At 41.9% G+C, this 12,377-nt stretch overlaps 1 protein-coding gene across 1 annotated transcript in view; it reads left to right on the top strand.

Moving 5' to 3' along the window:
* Positions 1 to 7,040: 7,040 nt before the first annotated feature.
* sun1b (Sad1 and UNC84 domain containing 1b) overlaps positions 7,041 to 12,377 on the top strand; it is a 29,651-nt gene continuing 24,314 nt past the window's right edge. The window contains 2 exon segments of the mRNA XM_080009015.1: positions 7,041 to 7,241; positions 9,858 to 9,952. Of these exon segments, the coding sequence (XP_079865141.1) occupies positions 9,870 to 9,952 (83 nt within the window). The 5' untranslated portion in view covers positions 7,041 to 7,241; positions 9,858 to 9,869.

Raw genomic sequence — 12,377 nt, 5'->3', positions numbered from 1 at the left:
TACCACACTCCCATAATACACACACATATTATATATATGTATATATATATACACACACACACACACACACACATAGAAGTATCCAAGGAAACATACACACAAGCACATATATATATATATATATATATATATATATATATATATATATATATGTATATATATACACACACATACAGTGATGCAGTATCAGCTCCCCATTCCATTCCTTGAAGACATCTCATAATATTAATAACTTTTTTACACTTATCCTCCACATTTCTAATATACTCTGTAAATGTTAATCTCAAGTCAAAATACACTCCCAAAAAAAACAAAACTTTGAACTCTCTCAAAGTCACTTTCATATTATCTCAGATTATTACCTTCCCTGATTTTCCTTCCTGTGAAGATCATAACTTTTGTCTCCTCCACTGAAAATTGAAATCCTCACTTCGTCCTCCACATTTCTACTTGATGAATCCCATCTTGTATTTTCTTAACATCATGTTTGACATTTCTCCTTGTTTTCTACATAGCTCCATCATCTGCAAACAGTGACCGCCCCACATCTATTGGTATATTTACAAATATGTCATTTATCATCATAGAAGATAAAGTGGATGCTGCGCTCGTCAAATGAGCGTCGCCTGGCTCTGCCGGCCGTACAACCACGGCAATCCAGGTTATTCTCATTTGTAGTTCCACGTTGGTGGAACGAGCTGCCAAAAATGACCAGAGCAGGGGCCTCCCTCTCTGTCTTTAAGAAGCACTTGAAGACCCAGCTCTTCAGAGAACACCTCCTCTCCTAACCTACAATTACTTAGAACTACCTAGCAGTATTTATGGTTACACCAATGTCTCTGTCGCAATGTAGCTTGAATGTTATTCTCCCTTGTAAGTCGCTTTGGATAAAAGCGTCTGCTAAATGACTAAATGTAAATGAAATGTAAATGTACAGTGGGACTTATTTCCCAATGTCCGCATATTGTTTGTGTTTCAACCCTTTTAAGCATTTTAAGCAGCCAAATTAAGTGTCTTTTACTAATGATGACACTGTGCTTAACCACAAGAGATTGCAGGATATTATTATAATTCATGCCGACATTAAAATAAAATAAAATTAAATCAAATCAAATCAAATCAAATGTATCCATGCTTCATGTGTGATAATAGCCCTACAGAGCTCACCCAGTGTTGTCAGTAAACAACAGATTCCAGATGTTGTGTACACACATTATTAAGACGTGACCACAATTTAGTTATCATGTTCCCAATCCCCTACTAACTCGTGGCCCTGAGTTATTGATCTTGTGGCCACACATTACTAACTTGTGGCCACGCAATCATATTCTTCCCACCAATGTCACCTGGGCGGCTTCATAGTACATCACTGCAAAAATCCTTCATATCTCCAGAGATATAATAAGAAAAAAATGTAAATTTCCTCGCTAGAAGGCCCGAATAATGAATAATCCCGGTGGCATGGATAGCGAGGAGATTCACAGTTTTTGGGAATAAAACTCACCAAACGCACATAATCCAGCTAAAAAATAAATAGAATGCAAAAGAAAGGAAAAGCACCCAATGAAATAGTAGGGTTTGTTTTCTGGTGGATGGATCACTTTTGTGAATAAAGCACTGGATGGAGATGGATAACTTCAGAGCAGTTCTTTAAAGCCCCTGTAAAGTTAATTCCAAGATTTGTTTCTAAACACATTATACACGTTAGAAAGTAATTGCTGAAAACATGTGAAAGGACTGCGAACGCTATCGTATTGAATTGTGGAATTAGACTGTTAAACGGTTTCTCACCATTTTTGTATTCCGGATGTTTTAGGCGGGACTAAAACATGACTCGATAATGTAGAGAGCGTCAGTGGTTCACCCGCTCAATGGCGAGTTACTGCAGCCTACGCTCGTTTTCTTTCTAGCTATGGTGCCGTCGTCCCCTCAAATGCATCCTACCTGCATGCCGGAATGTACATCACAGCTCCGTCTCCTTATTTACATTTACATTCTGTCCAGAGCTGTAATTACTTTCCATTTTGAACCCTACAAGAGGATGTGATTTAAATTCTCAAGCACAATAGTCTTCCCTTTCAAACACCATTGGTTACGTGGTCTTGGCGACAATAGGATCACATCACCAACTTTACCAAATGAAATGCACGTATCCTGTTTTTCAGGTTTTCACTAATGCACAATTTAAAAACATGTTTATATTTCAACTGATTTGTGAAGTCCCTTTTTTCCCTTTCTTTTACAAAATAGAACCTTTTTTCTATCACACAATTAAACAAAATTATATATATCCCAGGAAAATAATATAACTTTATGAATTATTATTATTTATTATTATTATTATTATTATTATTATTATTATTATTAAGATTCAAGATTTCAAGAGGTTTCCCATACATATACATACTTTAGCATAATAGCTAATTCCTACCTAGCTAACTAACTGAAACTAACTGATGCCTGAAACGTAATGCAGGCAGGAAATAGAATAATATTATTATCATTATTATTATTATTATTTTTAATTATATTTCGAAGTATATTAATAGATATGCCCACATTTAATTGACCCTTTTGGGTGACCGCTCAAACTATTGGGACATCCCGCTCCCTTTGTTGGCCTATATGCAACAAACCAATTCGATTCAAGATTCAAGAGGTTTATTTATCACGTACATATACATATAATCATACAAATAAGCAATGAAATGTCATTGCAACGCACCCAAAGATTATTGCACAATAAGCACTTAACTGAACACAATAGCTAACCTAATTACTACCTAACTAACTAACTGAACTAACGGATTCCTAAAATGTAATGCAGTTAGTGAAATGAATAATATAAAATAAAATAAAATAAAATAAGACTCAAAAAGGTAATACTGAGTGAGGGTACAAAATAGGAATTAAGGAAATAGACTTCTCTATATGGGATAGGCTATTTTGTATGTACTGTACAGATATGTGCAGTAAAGTGGCATGTGAATAAAGTGATGTGTGTGGAGATATACAGTACAGTATACAACAGTACGACTCAGCAATACAGTAACACTGAACAGAACAGCATTACAGCGCAGTATGCAGTAACCCAGTACAGTATGCTACATACAGTACAGTAAGGCAGTGGGACCTGTGTATGTGTGTCTCAGTGAGAGCCCCTGGTGAGTTCAGCATTGACAGTTCTTATGGCTTGCGGTAAGAAACTCCGTCTCAGTCTCTCTGTTCTCGCTGTGTGACTGCGGAGGCGTTTGCCCGACCGCAGCAGCTGGAACAGTCCGTTGTTGGGGTGGTGAGGATCCTTCATGATCCTGCTGGCTCTGCTACTACACCTCCTGGTGTATAAGTCCTGCAGGGAGGGGGGGCTAGTTCCAGTGGTGCGCACCACCTTCTGCAGGGCCCGCCTGTTGTGAGCAGTACAGTTCCCAAACCAGGCAGTGATGTTGCCTGTCAGGATGCTCTCCACCGCTCCACAGTAGAAGGACTTGAGGATCCTCACCGAGACCCTGAATTTCTTCAGCTGCCTGAGATGGTAAAGATGCTGCCTCACCTTACTCACCATAGTGTCTGTATGTATAGTCCATGTTAAGTCCTCCGTGATGGGGGACAGAAGTCCCATTGATCATTAACGGCGTGTGCGTCCTCGGTTGTAATCCGCTCCTAAAGTCCACAATCAGCTCCTTAGTTTTGCTGACGTTCAGGAGGAGGCTGTCGTCCTGGCACCAGAGCGACAGTTCAGCCACCTCCGCACGGTAGGCCTTCTCGTCGTCGTCATCGATCAGGCCCACCGCGACGGTGTCGTCAGCAAACTTGATGATGGTGTTGGAGCTGGACCTGGCCCCACAGTCATGTGTGCACAGGGAGTTCAGTAGGGGGCTGAGGTCGCAGCTCCGGGGGGATCCTGTATTCAGGGTGAGGGAGCTGGACGTGTGCCTCCCCACCCTCACCAGCTGGCGCCTTGTTGTGGGAAAAGTCCAGGATCCAGGCAAGTCCTAGCTCCATCAGCTTGACAGCCAGTCTGGTGGGGACTAGGGTTTTGAAAGCTGAACTGTAGTCGATGAACAGCAATCTATCATAGAGCCCCCTTTCCGGCCATCAAGGTGCGTGAGGGTGGCGTGCGGTACCTGGGAGACTGCGTCGCCCGTGGATCAATTAGTTATCAATTATCAATAGATTACAAACAGATCAAACATTCCAATTTCACACGGTTAATAATCTCTTATGATCTGCGTACTGTACAGTAGCAGGGCGCACCCGGGATCGGCCACCAGGTGGCGCTGTTCCACCTACGGCCGCCCGGACGACGGGGACCCGTATCGCCCTCCGGCAGGATCCATATTTGGTCATTTTCACCATAAAAGGACTTGTCCGCGTGACGCCACATGTCCGTGGAAAATCTGAGTTTGGTTCGAGCTTGTGCGGGAAAGGCGAACGTTGGGAGTTTGCAGCCAGCAAGGAGCGGAGGGCACCGCACGCAGCCGGCCACACAGAGGGACCGTTAAGCGGGAACGTACCGCTCGGTCGCGGCGGCCGGACTTGCCGTCCCGTCGAGTCCGCCACATGTGAGTTTTACGGCCAATGGCGTGGACCCCCCCCCCCCCCACCCGCGCTTCGTCCGCGGGACCGTACGAGCCGGTCCCGGAGAGCTCCGCGGTCGGAGCTTTTTTTTTTTTTTTTTTTGCTTTGTGCTTGGGTGTGGTTGCTGTTGTATGTTTTTATTTTATTTTCATTTTTCACTTCGTTGGAATGATTGGAAGTCCGACCGAAACGGTGACGGCGGCTCCCTCGAAACGCGTTTTTGTTTGGGAGGCTCCACCTTCAAGCCGCGGGCGGCGCGGCGCCCAACTTCCGCGACCGCCGGGGGGCTGGAGCCCGCCTATTGACGTCACCCACAGCGCGCCGTCTGATTGGTGTAGAGCTTCCTCGGGCGTTGTACGCGATGTTGACTAATAAGTGGCGCTGCCTTCAATACCTTTTCTTTTCTTTTCTTTTCTTTTCTTTTCTTTTCTTTTCTTTTCTTTTCTTCTTCATCCACGTAAAAAAAACAAAATGAAATTCGTATCCACGTGTTAAGAGGCGGAACACAGACCGATCAGCTAGGGGAACAGTTTTTGCAGAAAAATGTTATACCTTTTCCAACTGTTAGTGCGTTCCATAACCTTTTTTATTAGAATAGTTCAAAATCGTTTGAATAAAGGCACTAATATATATATATATATATTATTTGGTTCATTTGGTTACAACGTAACATATTCCCAAAACAGCCAAATTATTATAAACAGATGACAAAAGGACAACATTTCCCGAATGGTCTTCATATGTGGGCGATACCTGGATAAAATGTGTATCCACTTTGCCCTCTTCATACTGTAGATATTCATCATGCTCTACCGGCCGTGTGTTTGAACGCCAAATGAATAAGTAATACGGATCCGACGGGATAATCTGCGATTATTGTTGATCCGGATTTGATCGTAAAGTAGACTGTTTAATTTGGCAAAATGTTTGATTTGACGAAATGTGTGTTGCTAGAGAACTCCTGATTGAATCTGTCCCTACGGGTTATTAATGTATATAATGTCAGTTCGATTTTCATTTTCTGCATCTTGAGATTGTATTTGTCTGGTTTACAGTTTGTATTTCCATTCAAACTCTAGTTTTTAATTGATGCGATTCAATATACAGGTCGAATATCGCATCATTCACCTGTAGAGATTAACTTCTTTATAATGAATAACATAAATGCATCTTGTTCACGTGGGTAATGTCCCTGTATTCAGACTTGTTTTATTTATGTGCTTGTTAGTCACGCTTGCAATAATTATTGCAAAAACAATTTTGTGGTGGTGGGAATGTGTATTTTCATTTTTTCGAGTTCCGGTCTGGTCATTTTGTGTGAAAGTACATACAAATACCCCTTGTTCTGGATGTAAACGCACTGAACTAGTCGGAGCCTTTCTTTTGTGATGTCGGGTTTAGTAAAATAAAGTTAAAAAACGAAATGAAAACAAAATGTGCCGGGGAAGCAAAAAAAGAACGACGCAAACCACAAGCGATCTCATGACGTCGCATGACGTTTCATATTAATATCCTAGAAACTACGTTTTGGAAAAAAAACAAAAAAAAACAGGGCGGAAGTTGGGAGTGACGGGGATAAATCCAACTTCCGGGGCTCGGCACGGAACCGCTTTACGACATGTTTACGTTCTGTTGTCATTGGTTATGCCATAAACCGGTTCATCGCGGCAGGCGCCTGGGAGCGCTCGTTTGCCTGCATGCTCGGTGCTCCATGTATGTAGAGCGAGAGCTCTGTTGTTTATTACTGTATAGTAACGATTTATTTTTCCAGCCTGCGAATTGTTGAGGTTTATAGTTTTTGTTTTTAAGGTTTATTGCATATTGCCATTTTTTTTTTAATTGCGTATTGTTTTGATGTGAGGTTGTGTAAACGCCGCAATTCCCCGCGGTGTTATGAATAATCTATCTATCTATCTATCTATCTATCTATCTATCTATCTATCTATCTATCTATCTATCTATCTATCTATCTATCTATCTGTCTGTCTGTCTGTCTGTCTGTCTGTCTGTCCACCCATCCACTTATCTGTGTCTATCTATCTATCTATCTATCTATCTATCTATCTATCTATCTATCTATCTATCTATCTATCTATCTATCTATCTATCTATCTATCTGTCTGTCTGTCTGTCTGTCTGTCTGTCTGTCTGTCTGTCTATCCACTTATCTGTGTCTATCTATCTGTCTATCTATCTATCTCATGTGGGTGCAAGTGGGTCCGTCTTCTTTACCCGGCATCAACAACTGCTTTTCCTCGACTCTGAACGGGGTCATCAACGCACTAGGAGCACCGCACAGTGCGTTGCGTTGCTGCAACACCATTCCGTCCAATAGATTCAAAGTGTGCGTGCTGGCCCACAGTGGGGGCGTGGGAGTGGGAGGATCTCGGCTCCTCCGCCATCCTTCTGGCTTTGTTGCGTCTGGGAAGCCATTTTGGAATTCTGCTTGTTGTGCACGAGCAGTGCCAACAGTGACAACTTAAAAACTTTTGTCTCCGACCGCGCTTACAAAAAAAAAAACCCCAAAAAACATTTCCGAAGGACATCCCGTCGTTTTTGTTTCCGCCCTCGGGTGTGTGCGTCTCGGGGCATGGCGCTGATCTGTGGACCTTTTCCCACTGGATCATAAAGAATAACAGCACTGATGGACTCTTACTATACGGGCAAGTGGATGCAGTAGATATAGGATGCTGTTTATGGATTTGGATTCATTTACTTGATATTTGTGTCTTTATTAGAATTGTGTGGCCCCGTTAATTTTTTTATTTTTTATTTTGTCCTTCCGAGCGCCGAGCGCGTTTACGGGGAATTGTTTTGACAGCGGACCCGAACCTCGGGCCCCGTTTTCTAACGTTTGTCACTAGAAGGACATTTAAAATGTTTAGGGTTTTTTCCCCATTGTTTTTTTTGTTTGTTTGTTTGTTTGTTTACAAAGCAATGTCCTTTCGTCTCGTTTAACAACATATGGACACTGCGCGTCTCTAAGTGTCTTCGTCGCAGAAATAGATGGCATCTAATTTCACCGAAACTAATCTAAATTTAGCACGCATAATACGAGCGCGTAAACGGACCTAAATTGACACTTGGTCTAGATTATGGATTATGATCTGGACATGGAATAATTGCACTGCACTTTATTCCGCGTTTCAAGTGGGAGTGCGTAGAAACGCAGTTATGGCAGTAAAATGGTCCAACCAGTGGCTACTACCCCACAGTCGTCAAAACTGTTGTGCATAAAGGAGCAGTGGCACTAAATAGTCATGCGTGGAAAGATGTAGGATATTGGAGAGGTTTTCACTGTATACAACAAGGGTGTCAAACATAAGACACCTGGGCCCCGATTCTGCCCGCAGAGGGGTCCAACCCGTCCCACGGGATGATTTGGGGAGAAATTAGGGGAAATAATGTCTATCTTTCCATAAGATTCACATTCCGTTATTATCACAGAGTAATTTTGGGGGGGAACAAAATAAATCAATGTGATATATATTTTCATGAAAATATATTTACATTCAATTATTATTGAGGGGTGATTTGGGGGGGAAAGAAGAAATTGCGAAAAACATCAAGACAAGTGATCTTTGCATCCTACAGGCGCAGATTAAAACAGTTTAATGGCCCGCATGAAGTTGCATATTGACCAATCTGGCTGCGACCTAAAATGAGTTTCACATTCCTGGTATAGAACTTCTTTGTTTACAGACCGTTTGATTGTACTCAGAGTATTTTGTGTGTCTGTGTTGGTTGGTGATGATTTTGTTCAGCCTCTCTCCCGACTATTTGAATTAAAGTCCAATAGGCCGATATACTAATTAAGACCTTCTTGATATAAATCTGTGAATTTCAAGTTTTCAAAAACGCAATTCAATATAATACTTCTACAGAGACTGTAAGTGAATGCACATGAACTTGTGCATTGCTTTGCTCATAACCCGAGAGGTATAAATAAAGTTTGCATAGGATGTTTTTGTTGTGCACTAATATCTCCAAATCCCGATTTGTTGCTTCCTCCTGATTTGGGGTTGGGGGGGGGGGGGGGGGTGGTTTGGGATTGTGGGGACTAATCCTGGCTGAATTAAAATAGCCCCCTTGGCTTTTGCTGATCTTTTTCTTATTATCCCTCTTTTGGCGATAGGTCCTTAGAGTGGATTTAAACTCTGATTAAGATTTTGTGGTGGATTCTGGCAGAAGCCATCTGTGTCTGTCATGCTCCTTTCTTTCATTATAGCTTGAGCATGTTTTTAAACAGTCACTTTGAATAAGAGTTGCTTAAAGCTGAGGCACTGTAATACAGGTTAGATTACACTTGGTCTGGATGTATTTCAGCAATCTCTTCAACTAGAGGCAAACACATGTATGTACATCTACATCTGTTTTGCCTCCAACTGATCCTATGTGATGTGGTGAGCAACCCAGTACAGTTAAATGGTACACTGACATTAAAATTAGGATGACTGAAATGGTAATTGTTGTTTTGTGACTAAGATGTACGTGATCCCGGATTGCTACTCCCTGCCCCACCCTCTGGGCTGGAGGCTTCCCGCCTATTACCTAAATGTGGCCCCACCTCCGGCTCTGTTTAGCTGCATTCTCCAGCGAAGTCTGTGGGTAGAGCCTCACTGTTACAGCACAAGAATAGCCGTTTGGTTTGAGATTTCAGAGCGTCCCAGCGAATCAGTGGGCCTTATTTTCTTGAGACTAGCATTTTTTTTGTTGCCTATTTGCTTCTTAGAAGAGAAAAGATGTTTTATTCATCGCGGCCCTGCTGCTGTCCGTCCGCAGAACCTCATCGGATACCAGTCGGAGCCAGGTCACAGGAGGAGGAGGTCAGCCAAGTCTTGTCTATGACCAGAGCTATAATAATATTGTTGTGCTTCTGTGGAAAGAGATTGTCTAGCAGCTCTCATTAGTGACTGCCTGAGCTGGGCTTTCTAGCGCAACGCCGGGTTATGCTCTCTTGGATAGTAGCCCAGACGATGGGAACAGAATAGACTCTGCAGAAATCGGTTCTTTCACAGTGCAATGTTGTATTTAATGCGTAAGGGGCCTGCGAAAGCTTGTACTCTGATAGAATTTGATTGATTGATATAATTAGTAGATCTTATCAGACTTTTTAAATGTTAAAATGGAGAGATTGGCTGAACAAATGGATGAATGGACTTCTGTGTGTCTTGAGTGTGTTGTGTTTTCTATTACTGTGTAATTTGTGTGTGCGCCGTTCTCCCCTTGTCTCGGGCATTGCCTAAAGAGTTCTATCCATTGCACCTTGACTCTTACAGTCTAACCGAAGAATGACCATGGATTTTTCCCACCTGCACACATATACGCCGCCACAGTGTGTTCCCGACAACACCGGCTATACCTACTCCCTCAGGTGAGCCCTCACTGCTGTGCTTCGTTGTGCTGGCCGCAGCATCAAACGTTCAGGTTCGGGTGGCATTTCAACCACAGTCTGCCTATCTGCGTGGACTCGTGCAGGGGAAATTACTTCCAGTTCAGGTCAGAACTGTCAGACTCCTTGTCATTGTAAAGAACATGTCCCAATATCCTGGGGGAAATGCTTTTAAATTCTGTGTGTATGTTAAAGATCCCCTCAACTGAGCAGATTTTTCTGCATTGATTCTAGATTATTTCCGTTTGTGTTTGGTTGTGGTTATGATCACCTTTCACTCCATGCTCGCATCAGCAACTTATTCGGTCTTATTCTGTCTGCCAAGATAGAAAGCGGATGCTGTTGTTAATGCAAGCCGTTCCTTTGGTATCGGTCAAATCAATAATCACATTCTTACAGTGCTGTAGGATAAAATGATCTGGTCTGAGAAATTCTTGAGCAGGAGATATGAATAACATGATGATTCTTAAGTCCTTTTCTCTCCGGGTTTCTCAGCCTACAATAGCTCAGAATCCTTATGGTCTTTTCAAATCTGCTTGTAATAATGGTCCATAGTTATGAGAATTGTTGTACTCCTTTTTCTCTTCTTTTTTTTTTAACCTGGTGTTCATCCAAATATTCTCAGGAAAAAAATTGGCTTAATTAATTTGATTATAGGATCTAGACTTCTTTTCGAGACTGTTAATGATAAAATTCTCGTTTTATTTATTTATTTGTTTGTTTGTTTGTTTAGTTAAATGGACTTCTTGGTTGATGTTTAAAAATACATACATTTAGATGACTTTTGCCTCGCCGTTTATGTTTCCACCTTTTGCTCTTCCGCTGCTCATCCCGGGACAGTAAAATGCAGGTGTGGCTGGTACGTTACTAGGGGTTTGGAATGTGTTGGAATGTTCTTGTTCCGTTCTGATGAATTTCCTTTTAATTCCTCAGGGCAGGCTTGAAAAGTGAACAAAGCTATGCAGGAGTATAGAATAAAAAGTTATGTATTTATTTTTCAATTGGATTTAGCTTTTCTTTGCTTCAGACTTTCATTTTTATTTTCTTTTTGTTTTTACCTGGAGAAGATGTATTTTTTTTTTTTAATTGTATAACCTTGATGACCAGTTAGGACTTGACACAGTTGAGTCAGAGTAATGTAGTGGCGTGTTAAAACAAATAGCCACTCATTAGATTAACAACCATGTCTCAGGGAGATGCAGAGCAGTGTTATCTGCAAGAAGAGTTCAGCCCTTTCTCATTCAACGGAACAAGTCTGTAACTGCAACTTCAGGCAGCTTTCTGTCAAGGAGACTGGTTGCTTGACAAAACTAGATGGAATGTCTATATTCCCCTCATTTTAGATTTGATTGAGTAGTTCCTGGATTGGCTGCGGGTTTGGCTTTGGGTGTGAGCTTGTTGACGGAGAAAGTAAAGGAACATAATGTGTACATTGCACACTCCATTGCTTGATAATGGGTTGAACTCTCTGCAGTCTGTTTTGTTGCCCTTTTTATTTTAAATGGGCAAAAATACATGTATATAGTGTATACGTATCACCGTACTGTCAGCAGGTCAACCTTTCAGCTAACTCAAGAATTGTCACATTCTGTGGGTCAAAGCAAGATGAAAGTAAAAAAAGTTGTCCACACACACAACTGGAACGTGACAGGTAGACCAAAGGTCTGAAACAAGATAATCTGGCTTCCCTGTCTGCACTCAGCCTCAAATGACAACTAATGAATCATACAGTCGCTAGCACGGCACCAATCCCAGGGTTAGGCTAGTAGCTTATACCTCTAAACTAGTTAGTTTAAGAGGGATATTACTTTTCTTTCTTTCTAGTTTACTCTCAGCGGTTGAAGGGGAGAAGAGTTTTCTCAGTCACAGTCACCGCACTGTGGAAATGGAATTGCATCTAGGCAAGTGAGCAGAGTTGCTTTATTTGAACTTTTGAGGTTATTTATTTGAAGACCTTACCCTTGCATGACGCCCTTAGTGGTGACAGGCCCATTGTGCAAGAACGATGTGTGGCCCGTGGTGAATGAGTGCTTTGGAGAGAGAGACAGTGTCAGGTGACAGAAACCGTTGGGCCATCTGTTGCAAGGTCTCAGAACGTTTACAAGTTTACAGGGTTGAGGGTTGAGAGACCTAGAGGGACGAATGTGGATGGAGGGAGAGAGAGTCTGTCCATTTTCCACTCTCCCGTACCTGAGGCAGTGTACCCGATAACATAGACCACCAGCCTTGAGGTAATGGCCAGCATTGCGCCATTGCAACAAACATTCATAATCATGAGCAGGGAAATGGTGTCATTCATAGATTCATAGCTTAGTCCTGTCCAATTGTGGGAGAAGTCTTTAAAAGAAACAAAATAGTGAATTCTATTACTGTTATGTTTACAGTCAGTCTTATATAATGTTGGGCC

The sequence above is a fragment of the Zeus faber genome, assembly GCF_960531495.2.
Source record: "Zeus faber genome assembly, chromosome: 11".
Lineage (NCBI taxonomy): Eukaryota > Metazoa > Chordata > Actinopteri > Zeiformes > Zeidae > Zeus > Zeus faber.
This window is presented reverse-complemented; position numbering and strand designations above follow the sequence as displayed.